This window comes from Cololabis saira, chromosome 8 (assembly GCF_033807715.1).
Source record: "Cololabis saira isolate AMF1-May2022 chromosome 8, fColSai1.1, whole genome shotgun sequence".
Lineage (NCBI taxonomy): Eukaryota > Metazoa > Chordata > Actinopteri > Beloniformes > Belonidae > Cololabis > Cololabis saira.
In genome coordinates this window covers 18,868,847-18,892,381 of record NC_084594.1, presented here as the reverse complement: position 1 = coordinate 18,892,381, position 23,535 = coordinate 18,868,847, and the positions used below count along the sequence as shown (strand labels likewise).

The window sequence follows — 23,535 nt, the reverse complement described above, 5'->3', positions numbered from 1 at the left end:
GTTCTTACTTTTCTCTGGTTGCACTGTGTTGCATGTTGTTTTTTTTTTGGAGCAGGCGCATTAAGCATTTCACTGTGAATTATACAATGTATGATGAACATATCATTCCCTTGAGACTCCTCTTTACTTTTCATTTTGTGTTTCCTCAAAAAGATCATGCACGCACTTGTGACCTGGTTACCAAATGTGTTGTGAAACTATTCTCATCATGAGAAAGCAACTATGAATAATTGAGCGCCTCACACCAGATAGCCTCATCTTTGCTGAGATTACTCCACATGCTTGTGTTGTTGCCAAACCAGTGAAACATCAGAGACTTAGATCACTAATTAGACGTCTTACCATCTTATAAAGATCTGACACGCTTATATGGTCCTCATCAACCGTATCAAACTCCTTCCTTGGCACCAAATCCAGACCCAGGTGTCTGAGAGGGCGACAGGAAGAAGAAAAGACGGAGAGGAAGAGATCTGTCATAGATTTATAAAGAAAACATTGCACTTATGGATCAGACATGACAAACCTTCCCTAAACCGCACAAACAGGGACACATTTGAACCCAGTAAACAGATTTTTACAGCTTTTAATTTCTCGGATTTACTCTCTGTTTCATCACAATGGAAACATCTATTTGGAAATAGCTGCAATAGTTTCTTCATCTGTGAAAGAATAAAAAGTCAGGATTCACGTAAAGATAAATAGAGATCGCTTGTTTGAAACAAAATCAGCACAAACAGCAGGATCTGTCAAACATTCATCTGACATATAGATTAAGGTGCACTCATGCAGTAAATGTTCAGCATTGTTTTGAAAGCTGTTTCTTATCTCCATATTTGATTTATGTTCATTGAATTAATGATGACATTGATTACTATTGAACTACTGAATTACTATTGAATTTTAACTGACTAATAAAACCACTGTGAACATTTTTTATTCAAATCTCTCCAAATATTATCCATGTTCCATCGGAGCCTGATCCTGCTCCCAACTTCACAAGAGTTTTGGAGAGGTTCATCGGAGCTTTTCATCCTGCTATGCAAACTTTCAGCTAAATTAACTTTCAAGCTGTGATTTTCAGCACGTGTCTGGCCTTCTGCTGTTTTGTTTCTGGCATGTAACTTCTCTCACTGCTGTTGACTCCTCACTTCCCTAAGTGGTTTTTATATACTTGCGCTAACACAAGTTCTAATCTAGTATGCATTTGGTGTCTAATTATCTCTTAAATAAGTAACATTACTATTTGAATTTATTATTACTTGGTCAAACCAAAAGAAACCACAACAACAAAAAGATAATCTGATGAGTTTCAGTAATAGTAAGACAATATACTCTGTTTATAGAAAGATCAGTAAACATACAATTGTATATTGTGCATCTGTGCTATAATTGTGGTATAACTGTGCTTTTATTGATCAAATATTAGAGTAATGAGAGGGATCAATTTTAGGGATCTTTTTCTTAAACACTTTTTAAAGTTAAAAAGTTTTTAAGATGACTGTGACCTTAGATAGTCTGCATGAAGATAATCATGGCAGGAGAAGCTTCTGATAGGTGAAAAGTCATCGTTTTAGATAACACTGAATGTGTATTAGGGGAAACCTTATAGCATAACAGCTTATATGCATAACATCGTGGAAAAACCAGTAAATATTTGTGGACCTTCATGAATCTTAAATTCAATCTGGTTAAAGTCCTAGAGGGCTGAAAGTCCCACATGAATGAATATGATAATACACAAGTATAAACAGCAGAGGTGTGCTGACTGACAGACTGTCAATAAACAGGAAGATGCACGATCTTTCCCATTTATTGACCAATAGTAGAGGAGCTGCACCAAGAAGGGCTGCCCTCCTCATTTGCATAATGACACAAAAATGCATCAGGTAAAGTAAAAAGAGGAGAGGAGGGAATGTAAAAACAAGGGATGCATGTATGACGAAAAGAAAAAACAAAATATACATTTCAGCTTTTATTTTTAATAATATCAGTTTTGGTCCTCCATAGCTCTGAGCGTGAGTTTAAAATAAACATCACCTTGATATCTGCCTCTTTTCCTTTTAGAGATGCATAGTTCCTGATAACGTATGAAAGAGCCTGTGGTCGCCCACCTCTTATTTCTTTACCATGGAGCACTCAATCTTGAGGCAAAGGGCAGCTTTTATCTATTTTATCTGATCCAACAGCCTCTCAGAGAGCTTCCACGAGTCCTTTCAGCCACTATACAGCATCATCCAGCTGCCCTGAATCATACATCTATTTGCCGGATGTAGGTGTCAGAGGAGCTGATGGCTTTATAACTCTAAAGTAGCGCTCAGAAAAGTTGGAAATCTTAGCTCCACACTCCTGTGAAAGTTCAACCAGTTCTTTGATGTGGCTGAACCCAGTTCATGAACGCCAGTGCACATAAAGACGTGTTTTGATATGAAGTTCTCACTCGTTGCCCCAGTCGAGTCTGACGGTGATGTGTCGCTTGACGTCTCTGCTCTGGTCTTGTGTCAGGTGGCCGGACAGCAGCTGCCTCCTCAGGTCGATCAGCTCCATCATCACGTGGCGAACCTTGTAGAACAGATCCACCTTGTGTTTCTGATGGAGAGAGAGGAGGACACATTCCACATTAACCCGCCAGCCAGAAATTAAGATTCCCATTGTTCCATTGGTGAATAACTAAAGTAAATTATCCTCTTTTGGCAGCGAAGAGGAAACCAGAAGGCTGTTAGTGTGGCTCTTTTCAAAGGCGCTGAAACAACTCATGCTGGAATGCAGTTAAGGTGAATCGGTTTGTTGAGTTACCGGCTTTTTGATTCACAATTACCCTCACCGCGAGTGCTAGAGCACACTTGAAAATCAGTTTGTTGAGATCACAGCTTATTTTACAGTTTAGGGCGACCAACGCGAGGCATGGAAAGAGATGAGAAAGAATGAGATTGCAGATACAAGCAGCCAAAATGCAATTCCTTTGAAGAGGAGGCTTTGCTCAGCCTTTGGGATGAGGTGAGGAATTCAATCATCGGCGAGCGGCTCAAAGTAGAGTCACTGCCCCTCTACATCAAAAAGAGCCAGCTGAAGGCATCTGGGGGGGACCTTGGCCAGGAGTCCCCCCCCCCCCCCCCACAAGGGCTGGAGGACATGGCTGGACAGAGGGAATTCTGGGATCACTGCTCAGGCAGCTGTCCTCTTGAATCGGTCCCAAATACGCAGCAGATATGAATGCATGGATGCACGAGTCACGAGGACGGCTTTTCATCCAGTTCAATGATGAAATCAACTCATAGCCTACTGGTTTTTTATCAAACATAGAATCTTGAAATTCAATGCTAGCACTGTAAGCTTTAATCTAAGAGTTTATTATCTACACAAATGTTGAAGGGGTTCATTAGTTCCAGCTACGGGTTTTTCTGTGGTGACATAAAAATGCTGTTGTATAAACCTGAGAAGCAATATTGTACAGTTCTGATACCGACTTGATACTAGCTCTTTGTCTGATACCGAATAGTTTATTGAAAATAAAAAGACTGGCGGACAGTGGTATAAACAGTGCGAGCTCGTGCGCTCTGCATGTTCACAGACGTCGCAGCACACAACGTGGAACATATTTCCCCCTACAGCCGGTTTTATTATTAGATGTCTAAATTACTTTCTTGCTGTCAGCAGAACGATGAGATTAAAAGCCCTTTAAGTTCTTGGTGGGACAGCCAGACACACACACACACACACACACACACACACCCTTACTGTACACGTACATGTACACTTGTCTCTGAAAATGCTAATTTGTCAGATTTACTTATACCTGGTTGTAATCAAGCAGCTATACTGATCATATGAGGTTTAGTGTCTCTATAGAACTGCGGCTCTACATGCCCAATTTGTGAGACGTAAAGATCAGGATGTAGAGATGTGTAGACGTAGATGTCAGGATGTAAACCCAGCGAGGGACGAGAAAAGAGCAGTGACTCATCATCTCCCCATCTTTCTTATTCGCTCTCTCGCTGTGTTGGGTATCATCAAAATACAGACGAGCCCTGCTCACTGGAGCCGTTATGTAACCGTGTTTGTAGCGGAGGCGGAGTTTTTTCGGTAACGTTAAGCTTGAAAGCGTGGAAACATCAGAGTTGGGTGGACACAGCTGCAGCAGCTCTGCCATCAACCGGTGCACTCGTCTGGGAGGTTTCTGCGCGGCCGTGCCCGCGCAGCCTGGTGCAGATGAAAGCTCAAGAGATGGAGAGACCGAAGCAGTTACGTCATCTTAATCTGTCAAGATATTAGCAAAGCTGCAGATGATGGTAGAGCAAAGAAACACCGTACAGCAGCCTGGATCTAACAGGTTTGAGTCTGTCGACGAGGAAAGTTGCTCTGCTTTGACGATATTTCCCTTTAACTGCTTCACTACTGTCCAAACATCTCCATCCTGTTTAGTTCAGTTGTACGTGGTTATTGGTGAAGTGGTTAAAGTATTATTTACATGAGATGAAGAGATTGGTGGGAAACTAATCAAGGGCTGGAATTAAAACCAACGAAAACATTTCAAATGAAAACAGAGACAGACTGAGGATTTACAAAGAGTTTAGCCTTTGAAATGGAGAAAGGAGCATCCACCTTTCGACCAAGTAAACGTGTCGCACAACAATATATGAGGTTGAGCCATAACATCTGGAAATTGTGGCTGAAGATGGTCACAGGAAGAAGATTCTCACATGAAGGTCATGAGCACTGTGAGTTGTTTCCACCTTAATTTGTTCTGAGAAACTAACTAGAAAAACAGAAAAAAGCAATATCCCATCATGCTGAGATCTAAAATAAAGGAAGTAAAAAAAAAAAAAGATTTCAATTTTATAACCACTTACACTCAAACAATGTGATACTCTGCAAAAAAGTTTCTTAAAAAAAAAAAGTTTTCGTTTTTGGATGAAAAAACGAAGGTACTTCAACATTTTTTTATTTTTATAGATTCATTTCTTGTTTCTATGGGTTTTTGTAAACTATCACAGCAACAACAGCCTAAAAATAAGGCGAAAGCTGTGTCCTACTTCATGAAAGATGTCCTTCCAATGCTGCACTTAACGAAGGTCAAACGCTTCAGGAACGCTCTCCTCTTCTCATCCACATGGAGTCTACAAATGTGTTCGCCTTCTCTCAAGCTGAGAATCGTGCATCAAGTGGATCCTTTGTGCCTCAGCATTTCCCAAGTTTGACTGCGTGACAAATATGACAACAGCTATGAGAAATAAACTCTGCAAAATTGTTTCTCTGTTGTGGTTTATGCTTTTACAGTACATGCAAATATCTGACTTTAGCTCCATCAATTTGAAATTGAAATATTAAAAGACCAAGCGAGATTAAAATCCAAAAGTTTACGCTGAAAATGATTTCATTAACGAGGTAGGGAAAGAAATCAGGTTAAATAGCAGGAGGGATCCGTTGGAATCCTAGCAGGGGTCCGTGTGGAGCCCGTGTATGTTCTCCCTGTACTTGTGTGGGTTTTCTCCAGATACTTCGGCTTCCTCCCACAGTCCAGAACCCAAATGTGTGTGTGGTTGTTTGTCCGTATGTGGTCCTGTGAAGGACTGGCGAGCCGCGCCAGGCGTACCCCTGCTTTTCACCCGAAGACAACTGGGATTAAGGATGGAGAATTGTTAAGAATTTAGCAATTCTGGTTCCATTATCGACATCGCTTATCGATTCAGTTCCTTATTGATTCTCATACAGTTATAGAGCCTACAGTACAAATATAGTACAAATGACTTTGGTGGTTAATTTCAAGTATGCACCAATGTTTTGCACTGTACCTCAACTAAATCAAAGCTGGCTTAACCTGAAAAACTTTGAGGAACTTTTTCAAATGAACAGTGTGACATAAAATACGATCGCAATGATCAACTTTTGCACATTAACAGTTTTCATGCAGAGAATCTTTCAGCGTGTTGGAGGTAATCCCCCTTTCAAAGCATTTATTTGTAATATGATTGTTTGGCAGTCGGCTCAGCCAATCTTGGGCCGTTATCACTTCCTTATCTGTAATCGCCAAGCTACTGCCCTTCGTGAAGCAACTATCCATATGTACGAACCCAGCATCGGGTAAACAGGATGGGTCACGTGACCGAATACTTCGTCCATTGTTATAGACAGTCTACGGTTGCATCGGCCCGAGTATTGTCCTTTTTTGTGAAATATAAGCAATCTTTGGAGCAATTATGCGTCAACGCCATGTTGGAAACATTGTGACCCAAAATACAAAGTGTGTACATGACGTCACCACACAAATGCGTCAGACGTTAGCAAACCATATAAACTGAATCGTTAGGCAGGTGGAAGTACTGGAAACGAACCGGCTCTCGATTTCCACCCTTAAAGCTTGTCCACACTGCATGCGAGCGTCCGACTGTCGCGCCGCACTGCGTGGCATCGGACGCGCTCTGTCCACACTGAACGCGTTATCGGCCCCACGTTCTACCACGTTCTTTTGATTGACAGCTGAGACTCGCCTTTCAAAAGGCTGATTTATGGTTCCGCGTTACACCAACGCAGACCTTACGGCGTAGGGTACGCGGCGCACTCACCGAAAGGTGCGCGTCGCCGCGTACCCTACGCCGTACGTGGAACCATAAATCAGCCTTTATTCACCCGCCCGAGACTCGCCTTTTATTCGCCCCACCAACCGCCCGTGCGCTCCTGAAAGAAACTCCTGAAAGAACTCCTAGACAAGTAAAAGATGGGTGAGTACTTTTTATTTATTTTCTAAAACAGAAAATAAGCTTGATATTGTGATATTTCCATCTATTCTATTTTCTTCCTGCCGCTCGCATTGAAAGCGCTGTAGTAAACGAGGAACGGCTGAAACCCGAAATGAGAAGTTATCTTTATGATATCTCCTCATTTCACTACAAAAACCTCAATAAAGAGGCAGAAATAAATATTATCTTATCCTATTATCTTATTCTTATTTTCTTATTTAGTATAATTATGTTTCTTTACCGGAAATTACATACAATGTATCCAACAGCAAGTCGGTTACTATGTCAGAAGCGCTACACTGTAACCATGGACATCTGAGCGGCCTGTTCGTGGTGTTAATGCAGCAAACATGTCAGCATGTCAGATCATTACTGGGATGTGGGGAAAAAGCAGAAAACATGAGAAATGATCAAATAGGTACCAGATCTTGTTGGATCCGGCACAAATTAAGCCCTAATAAGATTAAGATAAGATTCTTATTATATCTTATTATTTTATCAGAACCTTCCAGCTCCTTGGCGATCTCCCTCCAGCCAGCTGCCACTTTATTGAGGTTCTTGTATTGAAATGACTGTTTCCTACAGCGCTTTCAACTTTTTTTTCAACTTTCAACCGGCTTTCAACGCGACCGACGGGAAGAAAATAGAAGCAGGGCGTGCGACAAAAGTCCAGCTCAAAACGGCGCGCCGCGTCGCGCCGCGTCGCGCCGCGTCGCGCTGCGTCGCGCCGCATCGCGCTGCGTCGCTCGCAACCAGTGTAGACAGTGCAAATAAAAGATAAAGCAATGGAACTGTTTTTGACGCTGACGCTCGCTCGCGTCGCATGCAGTGTGGACACGGTGTTAGCTGGGATGGACCTCAGCAGATCCCCCAAACAGTAATAAGCAGGTATCGATAATGGACGGATGGATGGATAGGTTGTTTCGAAGTCTGTTGTGTGAAAAAAAGCATGTATTTCTGATTCAAACAGCAGACTACAGGGTTCATGAGACTGGTAGAGGGAGGATACATTATCCACAGGAACAACTGAATCCTCTGAAGGACGCAGCGGCGGAAATGGAACATAGCTAATTTGTCCCGTGGGAAGCCCTCGTCACAGAGCTGGCATTACTGGAAAGTTTGGGACCCCTGTTGTATCGTCCCAACAGACCTGACTGATTAGCATAATGTTAGCACTCAGTACGGGGATTGCTCAAGATGAAAAATAAAAAATACAGCAACTTTCAGGCTTTCAGCCAAAGAGTGCCACATTTCAGCAGGACTTTCAGCGGTTGCTTAGCAACAGGAGGTATTTGTTTTTAAGGTGCTCGCTGGATATAGAGGAGGAACTCTTTGGGAGATTACATGTGAGATTCAAAGTTGGACTTTAGAGTGCAGTTTGGAGGTTATAAAACATTACACAGAAAGGACAAAAGGCAGACACAGACATTTAGGTCAAAATATAAGCCAATCACTCAACAGCTTTATCAGGAGAAAATGTCCATGTTATCCCTAAAAGATGATTATGTTACAAAATCTGTGACCACCTGAGACCAGTTGTTCAGCTTTTGTTAGATGCAACAATATGAGCCTCAAACCAAAGATTCACCCACTGCTCTTATGCATAAAAGCTCATACGTAGCCATTTATAGCATAAATGTCTACACTCTTCTCCCAAAGGGGCATTTAAGTCAAAGCAGCAGGACAGAAGTGAGTAATAAAACCCTGGGTACTTCAGCGAGCAGAATCCAGCCAGTCAACTGAGCCCAATGAAGGGAACAGAAAGAAAGCACACAGCTCTTCTTTACGGCAGGATGCTGATAGAGAACGTTCAGTGTTCAGTCACTCTGTTTCACTGCACCTGAAACAAGCTGACTAGTGGTGGCATCGCCATCTGACCCGCTACACAGAGTCACGAGTAAGAATAAGGATGTCTACACGTTAACCAGATTAAGAGGAATAATGATCATCAAAGTGACCCAACAGTCAATCAGCCCACCAGGAGAACTGCTGACTTTCCCAGCCAGACTGGCTTTGATGTCCATAACAGGAACCTGCTCAAACATGCTCCGAAACCAGAGATACTTAAAGCCATGCTTCAGTGTTCAATGTGAACATATAATCCCCTTTTTTAGATCAAAACCACGAGTACGTTTACATGCAGCAGTTCAATCGGATTTCTGATCGTATAAATACATTTTAAAATGTAGGGATGGGCGCAAAACTAGAAACGCGGACCTTTTTAAAAAGATCGCGAAAGAGATGGCAGACATCATCAGGACACCGGAGCAGATCAAAATAAAGTGGAAAAATATACGGAATGCGTACATTGGTGCAAAACAAAACAACTCCAGAAGTGGACATGATCAGGTCAGTTGTCCATACTTCGACATTTTGGATGACCTGCTAGGGACCTTTGTCCCGAGCTGGATGGGGTGGATATCGGTTTCGAGACAGCAGGTGACAGAAGGTGAGTTGCTAACTTAGTTGCTTAAACTTGTTGCCTTTGTTCAAAGAATGTTTTGCTTACCCCCGATAGGCGAGTGGTTAGTGCACACACCATATGGGCTTGCATGCTCTGAACGAATATGAATAACGATTTACAGTACTTTTTTGGGGCATTATTGTCTGACTTTAATGAAAATGCGTTTATATTATAACACACTGATCAGGTTTAATCTGAATACTGATTTAAAACCAATCACAGCTGTTTTCCTGGGTCAAAATGAACCCGGTGTGACTGTTTATAAAACAAAGTACCTAAAACACAGTTTAATGAAAGTAGTCATGATTATATTTGCAAAGAACATAATATGGAACCAATAATGTGATTATTCTGACAACTACACAACAGAAATCCATATGTCTGACATAAAATGAATAAGATATAAATCATTTTTCAATTTTGTAACCCTCTGCAGAAGCAGCAACAGAGATGGGGGGAGAGTCTACAGCAGCGATGGTAGACACAACAGAGATGGGCGGCCATGATTCAACAGGCAGCACAACACAGCATGACTTCGATGATTCTTGTCCGGTTGAAAGTATAAGATCTGCTGAGACCTCAAGGAGCAGTTCCCCGCTGCAGAGGAACTCTGAGTTACCAGGTAAGTTCTGCAATATGCTGGCTGCAACAACCAATTCTTTATGTTTTAAACATATACCCACGTTAGGACATGTAATACGTTTTACACCAATTCTGTCTTCAGAGACAAGTGCCCAGAGACCTCGTCAGAGGCGACAGGGGCATAGAGGCGATGTCGCTCTGATATGCGAGCAGATGGGTGAGATGAAGGATTTTTGGAGAGAGCAGCTTCGTGAGATTGATGAGCGACAGGAGCGGTTGCTGACCACATTTTAAGGAGGGCACAAACACCGCAAACACCGCACTTCTAGGGTCAATCAGGAGCCTGAGGCCTCCGGCACCCCCATCCCACGAACTCCACCCCATAACCAGATGCCCACCCAGGGTATCATCATGCCTTCCCAGGACCATCAAACCCCATGTGTTTAACACAAACGCCACCCAGCCCCTCACGGACAATGACCTCCAACCCACAACCGGAAGTGGACCTGGGGTACCATCATGCCCTCCCAGGACCATCAAGCCCTGTCTACCGCAACCTCTGAACATCTAGACATGACTTTTGATACCTGTTTAAAATTTGTAAACCTTTCAAATTGGTAAATGTTAAGATATTTTGTTTTAGTTCAGCTTTTTTGGTACTTCTACAATTTGCACATACAAATATTGGTTAAAATTTGTAAACCTTTTTAAGATTTGTACATGATAAGATATTTTGTTTAAAATTTGTATACCATTTTGTATCTGTTCATAAGAAATGTACACTCAAACACTAATATCTAGCTTTTTGTTTGTAAAAAATTGAACACACATAACTACAAATGAAATGACTTTATTCGTGGCATGAAAGATACAAGTGTGTGCTGTACAGCAAAAAAGATGAAGGAAGCTCTTACAACTGCAAACAAAATGCTAAAACAAGGATCTGCGCAGAGGGAAGTTTGCACTCAGATAGTCTATAAGCAGCTCTCTGATCTTCTGACCACCTGCATTGTCAGAGGCGTTGTGGGCACGGGCACCAGGTTGTGGTAGGTCGGATTCTAATACAGCAGCCTCATCTGTCCAGGTGGGATTTACACTGTCCTTCTCATCTTCACATAAGTTATGCAAAGCACAACATGTAGCTATCACATGAGGGGTGAATGTAAAATGAAAATCACTTTGCTTGAGCAACACTCGCCAGCGTGACTTCAGTCTCCCAAAGGCGATCTCGACAGTGTTCCTTGCAGAGCTTAAAGCAGCACAATGTAACTTTTCCACCTTAATATAATATTTCCAGAGCCATTGTGATGGTACATCAACTTACAACAGGTTTAATGACACCTCTGTCATGGTCTGAGGGGTCTGTATTGCCTTCACTGGCACTATGTAACTTTGAGGTGGATGGTAGGAACACTTCCACACTACTGGCAAAGCACTACCGCTTTTGTCCAAAGGAGCCGCCACACTCAACAAAAGCTGAAAGTTACATTTTGCTGCTTTAAAGGAACCGTCTGTAAGAAATGTCCAAAACTGGTACTGCAGTCACTTTCAAAATATTGTTGAGCGGCGTGTACCCTCCCCCTCCTCCCCCCGACCAGAGGTTGCCAGGTAGGCTGCAGAATGCAGCAGGAACGTAGGCTGCCATGGCTGCGATAATTAGAGCCGAGCTGGCAACCCGGATGCCGAAACAATACTGACTTGGTGATTGGGAGATAGGTGGAGGGTGGAGCTTCAGAAACAATACTGACTTGGTGATTGGGAGATAGGTGGAGGGTGGAGCTTCAGAAACAATACTGACTTGGTGATTGGGAGATAGGTGGAGGGTGGAGCTTCAGGCCAAAACAAAAAATTACAACATAAACATCAGTTGAGGGCTGCAACTCCTCTTTTTAAACTGGAATATCCTGGCTTGAGTGCTGTTGTCAGTGACATAAGTATTTGAAATGAACATGATTTTTAAATGTCTGTTGACATATCGGGGTCATTTTATGATTCGTTTTATTATTGCTCTTACATACAGCTCCTTTAAGTGTACATTAAATGACTCCTGCTCAGGGGTGATGCGCAGGGAATAGGTGTACCCTTTGATCAGCCACTCCATGAGAGGATAAGTTGGATCTCCCAGAAGAAAATGGTTGATAGCAACACCGTTGATTTCCCTTAGGCCCTTAGTGAAAAAGACAAGATAACAATGAACAACAAATTTCAGAGTGTGTTGCATCTGATGGTAGTCTACTCAGTGATTTGCACATTAAGGTCTCAGAAAACATTATATGCGTAGGTGATACTGAATACTAACTTAGCATGTCCAGTAAGATACCTGTAGTGTATAGGACGACTTACTTTAGGTAGCTTATGTGCATGGCTGAACAAGCCGACTGCCTAAGAACGTTTGCGTCGTGAGCACTTCCAGGCAGTTTGCAGTTTATGTTCCAAAACCTATAAGACATAATAGCAGCATTAAATTCATGATGCTCAGACTGCACAGCGGGTGGGTGGCAAAACGTTCTTTAACCCTCAAAAACTGTGCATATTTTGGCATTTCACAGTATCCCCTCACCACCATTAATAGTCAAAAATGAATTTTGGAATAAGTATGATTCAGACAAGCAACAAAATGTGTATCAGTTGCACAAAAGTTGAAATATTTCCATTTGTGTATATTCTTGGTCACATGAAGACAAATCTTTTACATTTCTCTTTTGAGTTGTGTTTTCTTCTCTTGACTGTAAAAAATGGTTGAAATTAGATCCTGCACAGTATTTAAGGGTTAAGAGGAAATGTGTTTGTCTAAATTAGATCCTGCACAGTATTTAAGGGTTAAGAGGAAATGTGTTTGCCCACAACTCACCGATACGTGTCGTCCACCACAGCTTGGAGGACATAGGAAGGCCATCCTTTGCGATTGATGAAGTCCTTGTAGCCTTCATCTGGTGGTAAAACAGGAATGTGGGTGCCGTCGATGCAACCGATTATCTGGGGGATGTTGAACTTTAGCTTGAACCGGTGTGCTATGGCGATGGCTTCCTCTGCAGTGGGAACCATGATGATGTTTTGGATGACCGATGACACCATCCCTTTGCAAAAAATGCACACAAACTTTTTCACTGTCGACTTGTGCACGCCGAACTGGTTTGCCACAACCCTGTACTCAGAACAACTGGCCAGCTTGTAAAGAACAATCGCAACCCCCATCTGAAGCGGTACCGGTGCCCGAACGGTCACGTCCTCAGGTTTCATAACTCGTGACATCAAGCCACATCACTTGTCGAAGGTCCTGCGGGTCATTCGGAAGTTCTCTTTCCACTCCTCGTCGCTAAATTCCTTTGACACCACTCGCTCCCACCAATCTTTGCTCCTGACCCGCATCCAGCATGAACGCTGAGACCTCCTTTTCTAGCAGAGAGGCTCCAGCGTTCGTCAACAAATCTGCACTCTCTATGGCCCCTTGATGTATTATTCACCACCGGCGTCGTTCTTCTATCATCACTGCAGCCAAAAGATCCGATCTTTTCATAAACATAACTAAGAGGTACATAATGCACGAAATGTATGTTGCTGTAGCCTCGTCCAGGTCCTCGTACGACATCTTTCTTTGTTGTTGTTAAGTGGAGGTCAACCGGAGGTTGCTCTTTGTTGAAATGGTTACCATGGTTACAGCGCCACATAGCGCAGAGTCAGCCATGCTCTGTCCGTTTATCCGATTTTCTGAACAGCATGTATACTCAGACAAGTGATTGGGTCTTCTGGATGTCTTTATCTGATACAATCAGAAATCCGATTTCTTTGCTGCATGTAAACCTACTGCATGATAAGTATCAAATAACCATCATACTCATGCAAGCCAAACATTTGTGAGCTTCACAAAATTAAAAGCGAAACATGGAGTGAAATTTAAGGTTGACATGAATAACCTAAAACCACGAGGGCTGCTTTTGAGGCATCGCCGCGACGAGCCATCTGCACTTCCTTGAATCTAACAGCTTGCGCTGCACTAAAAGTCCCTCAAACCGAGAGTCTAGATTTATTTGGGACATCTGGCCATCTCAGTCAGTGGGTACATGTGCTCGATCTTCGTGCCCTCTCATGAGTTGATCAAGTAGACTCGGTGTAGTTGCACCAGCTGGCACGTGGAGCGGTGGAGGGATGGGGAGGGGGGGGGGGAGTCCTCTGAGTGTCCCGAATGTCTTTCCCACCTTCAACCGGCACTGAAAAAAACACCCACTGGCTGCACAAATTGAGATGCATGCTGTTTTGACATGAAAGGGAAGAAAATAAAGCTGAGAAAAATGTTTCAGTTGCAGGTGAGACATCTGTGGCGGGACAACGGACACAACCTCCCTCCCACCACTTTCCCCCTTCCAAAGCTGCCTCTCCTGCCTCCTCCCCCCAGTTGGAGTGAGTAATCACACCTTACATCACGTACAGTAGGAACTGATGCACAAACATAAACATTCAAAATGTTCAGCACATTTTTTGGGTTTACAAAAGACTGGAGTTCGGATCCTGGACTGAGAGAGAGAGAGAGAGAGAGGGAGAGAGAGAGAGAGAGAGAGAGAGAGAGAGAGAGAGAGAGAGAGAGAGAGAGAGAGGGAGAGAGAGAGAAAAAGGAAAACTATGAATTTCTAAGCTTCAGACGGTTTCTGGGAGGGCTGCAGCGATTACAGCTGTAAACAAAAGACAAGGCGTACTTTCTGTTTAATACTTAATTCGCCTTTTGGTTGTTAAAGAATAACAACATAGAAAAACCATTCCTCCTTAACATCAAACAGCTCCTCCTTTAATATAAACTATTAGCTGTTTGCTTTTTAAAAAAAAGACGGCTGGGTCCCCAGGATGCAGGAGACTGCTACAGCCACATATTTTATCAATATATAAAAGGATTGATTCATTTTGGCGGCTTTGATATCTGACGGCACATTTGCAACACTTCAATTCTGCTCTGTTTTCACATCTGCTAATTGAGGAAAGGAAAAGACATGCTATGAAGGTTTCATCGGGAAGTGCCTGGTGGTGGAACCGGATCACTTCCTTTGTCAGCGTGGAAACAACAAAAAAGCTGTTGAACAGCTCTCACCATTGTCAAATAAAACTAAAACAAGAGCGGCTTCATTGGAAAAAAGTTTTCATTTCACATATCTATCACAGGGCACACACATGCTGGGGACATGTGGCACCATGGCAACAAAGCCAAGAAGACAATTAGTGCATTTAGTCAGTATGGATGCTCAGTTCCTGTAGACGAAGTCGGTCCGGCGGAGGCTGGTCCCTTTCTGCGCTTTACAACGTTGTGTAATGTTGTGTAATGTTGTGTAACGTTGTGTAACGTTGTGTAACGTTGTGTAACGTTGTGTAACGTTGTGCTCTTTGGACATACTGGATTTCTGTAAGAAGGTGTTTTTGTTACCATAAGTAACAACTTTCATATTACTGATTGATAAAATCCATTGGAATTTAAATGGCACTGAAACTGTAGTTGTTAAATATTGAAAATCTTCTTTTTTTCTCTCGTACATCCTACTGTACAAATCCAAATAATTAAAAGAGATGAATAAATAAAAGTGCTCCATTACTGTTGGAAGCTTGTGGAACATAATCTGAGCTCCAAGTGCTAGAAGCACGGAGGAAGCAGTAGTGATGAACCAAACAAGAGTGATGACACTGATAGATAAATAAGTTATGATTGCAGATACATCTCAGATAATTTGCAGGGATGGATGCTTGCTTTCTTTAACTAGCTCCCTAGTTGACAAAGTGCATGTTAATTCATCATCACCGCTGTAGCGCAGTCCTCCACTTGCTGCCTCGTTAAATATAGCATGCCAACTCCCTCTGACAAGCTGAAGTGCAAATTTAATCTGACTTGTTTGCGATTACTTTGGGAAGTTACCAGTTCGAAGCCTCCTAATAAGACGTTAGCGTTGTCGGCGCCTCTCAAATCAGAGGGGGGACTCTCAACACCTTTGATCCATTGGCAAATGTCCTGCGTCATCGTCGCGGTTGTCGATGTAGTTGCTGCGTTACAGAAAACAAAAGCGCTGAGACAAATCACAAGGGACTCTGAACAAAGAGCCCCTGACTTTCTTTCTCTTCTCCTCTGCTCAGTTTTTGTTCCAACATGCTGCCCCTGCTGTCTTAGCACAGATCAGAGCAAGAGAGGAGTTTGGTGTTAAATATATCCCCAAGCATTAATTATACACCTGTAAAGGAAGAAAAAAAAAGAGTGACTGGACGGAACCTTGAACTTCAGGATTCGAAGACAAGAAGTGAGCAGAATATATGGAGGGTATTAAAAGGGAAGATGTGAAAAACTAAAATGCTTGAGAGCATAAATTTTAAGTGTTTCCAAACTCATGTAAGAACACGCTCCGAGCTCTTTTTGGGCCAGAAAATGTATCATTCAGTAATCAGATCTGCAGAAATTCCAACAGACCCAGATCAGAGAATAACCCAGCTTCCCCATCTTTATCTCCTGCCTAAAGAAGGCTGCTATTACCAGAGATGTAAAAGGCATGTTTGAATAGAGTGCTTCTGTAATGTAACGCTGTTATTTGGAAGTAATCATGTCACAGACATTTCATTAAAACCTCATAAAATCATCTCAAGTGTAACATATGGTGGCATGAAATATGATAAGATATGGGACATATATATATATATATATATATATATATATATATATATATATATATATATATATATATATATATATATATATATATATATATATACTGTATATATATATATATATATATATATATATATATATATATCTCCATCCATCCATCCATCCATCCATCCATCCATCCATCCATCCATCCATCCATCCATTGTCTATACCTGCTTTATCCTTTGCAGGGTCACGGGGGTCTGCTGGAGCCTATCCCAGCTAATTTAGGAGAGAGGCAGGGGTTCACCCTGGACAGGTCACCAGTCCATCGCGGGGCCACATATATACACACAACCAGACACACTCACACTCACGGGCAATTCAGAATCATCAATTAACCTACTATGCATGTTTCTAGACTGTGGGAGGAAGCTGGAGTACCCGGAGGAAACCCACGTAAGCACGTGGAGACAAAAAAAAATATATAACTATATATATATTTTTTTTTGGATGGGACCAAGTTTCCCTAGTAATCCTGGTCTTAAAACACATATTCACATGCATCTTAATTGATCATTGATGATCAGATTTCTCTATGAAATAGACCCAGAGTTTGTGTTCCGGTCAGCTGTTGTGGGCAACAAGCAGGGCATCTCTCATAAGGTAAGTCAGGCTTTTGAAAAATACCAAATGACATTCACTGAGCTAAAGGACACCACTAAAGAGTCAAATCTGCTTTCCAATTTTTAATTAGGATTTTGACAAATGCTTCACTAGACTGTTGCACTTATGTGATGTGAAAGAGAAGTACAAGAAGAATGTTTTATGGCGTTGCTTTGCTCTGTCGTGTTCAACTGTACTGACACACACACACCTCAGGACAAACCACCGGCCGAATAGTGAGAACAAATAACCCACTTCACCGGCAATAACTCTTAATGCTTGTTTTTGTTTGGTTATTTATACTTTTTATATTAAAGTTTGGGAAAGGAATTGATTTGTTAAAAAGGTCATGCAGAGTTCATGCGTGGACAGTTCTTAAGAAAAACATCTAACAACAAAAAGGTTTTCTTCTCATATGTTCCATCACTGAAGTGCCCTTCAAAGCAATGTTAAAATAACACCTCATCCTTTTAAATTTAATATCATGAATCAACTCTTCGGCCGATCCAAGAGGATTGTGCCAAACCTTACTTAGATCTGCACTGTTCTGTAAGAAAAACACTTGTTAATACAGTACCTGGTGTTAACTTCTGAGTGTTGCGGTGAAGATACACCTGATACAACAACTTTCACGGTCTTCTATGTTGTGGATTGGTTGATTGTGCAATAAAATTTGAATAAGATTGCACCTCAACAGTTTCATCACAAAATAATATTTAATATATGTAAACCTTCAGCTATGCACCTACTACTGTAAGGACTGCTGTTCCCTATTTTCTGATGTCATATGATCACTCTAAGGTTTCAGATATTGTTTTGTCAGAACATAAACATTAACTACCTGACGCTATCAGAACCTGGTCATTTGAGGACTTCTGTGAAGCAACAGTGGCAAAATCAAAGCAAACGTCCTCGACTGAAGTATGAATCCACAGAGCTTAGTCACCAGCTAACCCCACCTGCCAAAGAGCTTGGTGGTGGCAGCCACTTCTAGCGTGACTCCAGCACCGTGCAGCATGCAATACGTGGCGTGGATGTTTGTGTGCACGCTACTGTGTCTGCATATGAGTAACGTGTCCTGGGTTTGTTATTCCTTAATCCTTGCATGACTTTGCTTGAACCCCGTCTGGTGACATGCACAGATTCACACATGCCAGCGCACGCGCTGATGCCAGAAGCAGGATGCGATGGCAGGGATGCCAGCCGGCCTCGCTGCACGCTGCGTGCACATCATGAGGTGGACCTACCAAGGGCACTTTCATATCTGGCTGTTGCAAGCAGTTATATCACCAAGTACCAGCAACAAGTAAGATGCTGCACAGCAAATATGTCTGATGGAAAAGTCATCTTCATAAAAGCAGATCTTGTGAGGACTTTACTGGTCTGCTGGAGCCAGAAAACATAGGACATTAAAAATGAATAAGATTCACACATGTTTTAGCAAAGATCCTTCTGTGTCTTTTAGAAATACTTTTAAAAAGGTACATTATTTGTGTATAAAGACCAAAATGGGCTGGATCAAGGTTACTTGGTTACTGTGTGCAGTCTCTTTCTTTTTATTGCTCTTTTTAGATGTTTACAATCTCAGACAAAAAATGGTCTGAGAACAGGGATTTTAAAAAATATATATCTATTTACTAAACCTTGAAAAAAAAACACAGTCGAAGAGGCAAGAAAAATGAAAATCTTTTAAAAAGAGAATGATTTTCCGTAGCTTTAGTTTAGTGGTTAAATGATACATTTGACCCTGATTCATCTATTTGTTCAAACTTTTAGGTGTTCACGTTTACCAGCTAAACTACTTGGTATGTTGCATCTTGTAAATTTGCATTGAATTGGATGAAATTCAGCTACAAAAGATGCACAATTTAAAAATACATACATATGTAAACGTATTAGATGTATGTAAAATTTCCAAGCTTGTGTTCTTTTGCTTTTTCTATGTTTACAGTAGGTTCCAGTAGAGGTTCCTTACCGAGTATCGCTGATATCTTAGATTGTTATATATCTCACACTGTTTGGAGGGAAGACCTCTGAGTGCAGAGCTGCAGAACTTCCATAGACACATGGGAAAAACAAACTTTCCGGACAGCGTTAGACTGGAAATCTTGAAAAACATCACCACCTCCCAAGAGGTCATGGCTTCATGAAGCAAATGATCAAAATGTCTCTAACCAGAAAATATGACATATATATAAGTCCAAATGGTAATAGTATCTCAGTCCGGTCCATGGTAACGTGTTCAGTGGTGCAACCTCAAACCATCTATGTGGTAACAGTTTGACCCAACAATATTTTTGATTTCCAACATCAGCTGTGTTATTTTAAACGTAGAAAAACATGTTGATTCAACATTGTTGAACATGTGAACAGGTCAAATTAAATCCTAGCAAGGCTTCATTTACATCAACTAAACTGTCATTTGGTTCATAGAGGTGATTATAAGAATAACAGGAGTAATTAAAGCTGCAAGCAGCGATGAACAGGCCCTCGCACCCTTGTGCACGTTCAGGCGTGCTGCAGTGGAAGCTTGTATGACTTGCATGTAGATTCTTCAGGCCTGGACATTTAGCGGATGACACCACCAACGACTCTCTATATAAAACCATTCAAAAGTTATGGCAGAAAGTAGGAACTATCAGATATCGACCATTCAGATGAAGGGGCGGGGCTAGTTTGCAGCCATTATGTTCAAGGACTCAAAACTGAGTCTGATGACACTACCCACGAGTCTTTATGTCAAACCATTCAAATGTTAGTGCAGAAAATCGGATCTATCAAATATCGACCAATCAGAAAAAGGGGCGGGGCTAATTCATGCCAATGAAGGTCAAGTACTCAAAACCGAGTCTGATGACACCACCCACGACTCTCTATGTCAAACCATTCAAAAGTTATGGCAGAGAATAGGGACTATCAAATATTGACCAATCAGAAGAAGGGGCGGGGATAATTTGCAGCAATTATGTTCAAGGACTCAATACCAAGTCCGATGACACCACCCACGACTCTTTATGTCAAACCATTCAAAAGTTATGGCAGAAAGTAGAACCAATCAGATGAAGGGGGGGCATGCTTTTTGGCATCCATCGTCGCCACGGTAACGCTTTTGACTGAGAAAAGTAATGCGCGGAATGGAGACGCACATTGATGTATAACACCCCTGGGTACACGTTACGGTTCGGGCCATATTAACTGCCGAAGGAATGGCATAAATTGCACCAAAATTACACGATTAATTCAAAATGACCAACTTCCTGTTCAGTTTCGCCCATGGCGCCAAGAGACTTTACTTTAAGTTGCGCCATGATACAGGTGTCTACCGATTTTCGTGCATGTAAGTCAAACCGTATTGTGGGACTTGAGGCACAAAGTTTTCTAGGGGGCGCTGTTGAGCCATTTTGCCACGCCCATTAATGCAAATTGCAAACCATTAAATATCAAATTTTTCGCCAGGCCTGGCTTGTGTGCAAAATTTGGTGACTTTTGGGGCACGTTTAGGGGGGCAAAAAGGCCCTCATTTCGTCTGAAAAATTAAAAAGAAAAAAGAAAGAAAGAAAGAAAAAAGAAAAATAAATTCCTAATGGGGCTTTCGCACTGTAAGTGCTCGGGCCCTAATTATAGGAATAATTTGGTCTATTGAATAAACTGATCTAAAAGTGTGAGACTAGAGAGCGTGTAGCAGTGAGAGAAAGCCGTCTGCATTGTAAAAGCGCCTCGGGTGGTCCTTGGATTAGAAAAGGTGCTAAATAAACATGTCGTTAGTGGAAAAGTGACACCAATGTAGAAAGTGTGCAGACAAATATGTGTGGCCTAAATCAACAATTTGGAAAACACTGAAAATCATGACATGAGACGTTGAATGTCCACATTATCCATATGTAACTTGTGTCTTTCGGGCAAGAAAAAGTAGTCATGGTAATTTTTTTACCTTTTACACTGCAACATTTTGCAGTGGACACTGAGATAACTATACTTTCTGTCACTTTGTCACTTTCTGTTACTTTCCACCAATCATGTGTCTGAAGTTTGATTTAAGTAAGACGGAGGTTTCAGTTTATTTCATTAAAGTGAACCTTTACTCCGCCTTTAAATACTAACCCTGTGCTAAATGCTAAAGTCATACAACACACAAGACTTGACTCTTTAGAAATATGAAAAAAAAAAGAAGATATTTCACACGTCTCACATGCACAGATCCGTTCAACACAAGCATCCCCCCTCTGAGGACAGCGTGGCTGGAGAATTCACACACTATTTCCTCCTTTGCCCCCAGTGGAGAAGAGTGACAATTTCCACAGGCAACAGTCAATTTTCTCACATTTATTTTTAGAAAAAGTATTTTTACTGCACGCACACTAAACACAGGCGGTTTTCAGTAGATACAGACAGATAGAGTATATTTCCACCCTTTTTCTTTTAAAAAAAGGCAGTAAAGCTTACAGGAATACCAATTCATTCGATATAGCATTACTTCTGCGTAAATATTATTTACTTTAACCAACTTACATATTTATCAAACTATCCTCAATTCTGAATTGTAAGAGACGGTGATGTAATCTAATACTGAGAAGATATCACTTAGATTCAAGGCTGTTCAAGTCCCACTCCCAGCTGCCGACACAGTGTTAATGGTTGTGGCGTATCTATCGTGGTGTTCATGTCCGGAAAACCAAAGAGCGTCTGGAGACTGTGGTACAGCTTTTCTCTGCGGTCCACACAGGAACCTCAATGCAAGACACTCTTTGTGAGACGCTTTCTCGCAAGTGGAAATACTCCAGAGTGGCACCAGGACACGACACACTGGCAGGATGTGACGTGAGGAACTTCCCTGTGGTCTTTTGCTTATCACCTGAATCTCTTTTTAACTACGGCATTTAATATCAGCTGTATTCTGCGTTAACTTTCTTTTTCTCTGTCTTCAGTCCTTATCAAATCATGAGTACTCTAATGACATAACTGTGCTGTCTTTCTTACAGAATACAGAATAAACAGTTATGACGGATTTGTAAAATGTCACTTTGACCTTATCAGTTTAGGATAATAATAAAGCCATTGTTGTGAAAAGTTTGAAAATTGGATTAAAACCATTTTTAGCTGCATGTGACCTGAACTTTATTAAAACAAAGCAAGAAGTAAAGAAAAATAAATCTAAAGGAACTTGAGGGGACTTTTAAACAAAGATAAAGCCCACACAGACTCATGCAATCTTACTAACGTCATGACAACAAGAGGATGAAACTACTGAACAGAAAAAAAAACTGCTGGGCATATTATAAAAAGTCAAGTTTAGCTGATTTGCCTACATGCAGAGGATCAAAAACCACATGTAAAGGTGGTTCTGATCCCGTATAACCCCATGACGATGAGATGTCAAACACCAACACTGCAACCTGTAACAATCTACAAATATACCAAAATAGAAATGATTAGACTAAATAAATGCTTAGGTGTATGACTTTTTAACTTTGAAAAAATTTTATAGAATAAAAGAAATATTAAAATAAAATACTGCATGCTAACAATGGCTTCGTCACTATGGCAACAGAGGGTGAGTCACCATTTCTAAACACATGACACTGCACTTATTAAAGTGTATAGATTGTCAGCAGACGCAGACATACAGTACATGTTTATATCTGTCACAAAGTAAAGGTGAACAATTTACACCCTCACACACACACACACGCACACACACACACACACCTGACAGACAGGAGCTCTGTTTTGGAAAAAACAAACGTAACAAGCATAATAAGCATAAAAATAAGACACAACAGTAGCTACTTACAGGTGTGACGGAGAGATGATAAATCCTCCCGTTCTTCTCCTCACCTTCCTCTTTTCTCTTTCACTTTGTCTGATACGACCAGTGGCAAGCCACTAAACTAAACAGCAACCCAAACCGGCAGGCTGGAAGAAAATCACAGCCTGTCAAACAGTTTGAAACCCACTCACAACGCGCCGTAGCAACACAACTGCTCTCTCTCTCTCTGCTTGTGTGTCTCTGAGTCTGCACCTCTGCCTTTTTCTTCATCTCTCTCCTCCCCTGACCTACTCCCAATCCCCATTTTCTTTGCCTCCCCTATAATCTCCCCACAGGTCCGTCTGCGGCTCAAAGCCCCTCTCCAATTTTGTAATGTTAGAAAGAATCCAGGAAGGGTGAGAGAAGAAGCAGCAAGGTGTCTTCTCCAACGACAGTGATACCGCACACTTGATGATGAAGACATTTGACAGCATCGTTCATATCCTGAGGCTTCTGCCCACAGAGGACTGTTGGAGTGAAATGTGTGATATTTGTGTGTTTGTGAGAGACAGAAGTAGAGAGGCAAAAAAGAAAAAAGAATATTGAGAGAAAGGGGGATGGACAGATAAAGCGCCAGTTGTACGATGTGTCAACTCTTTGATCAGGTCTGGTGTTTTCTTGTCGTCTTCAGGCTGGTTAATGACCAAGTCCCCGAAACTGTGCATGCAGACGATGA

General features: G+C 41.6%; 1 protein-coding gene across 10 annotated transcripts in view; it reads right to left on the bottom strand.

The window, feature by feature from the left end:
- The window catches only part of LOC133448459 (dedicator of cytokinesis protein 3-like), a 246,147-nt gene that overhangs the window by 59,472 nt on the left and 163,140 nt on the right, over positions 1-23,535 (bottom strand). For 9 of the 10 annotated variants that reach the window (XM_061727004.1, XM_061727008.1, XM_061727005.1 and 6 more), the window contains exons 6-7: positions 2,438-2,586; positions 343-427 (exon numbers count right to left, since the gene is read on the bottom strand). In XM_061727004.1, coding sequence (XP_061582988.1) covers positions 343-427; positions 2,438-2,586 — 234 coding nt within the window. Of the gene's footprint in view, positions 1-342; positions 428-2,437; positions 2,587-15,670; positions 15,790-23,535 lie in introns of those variants that run through there. The other variant, XM_061727012.1, reaches the window with a different exon arrangement.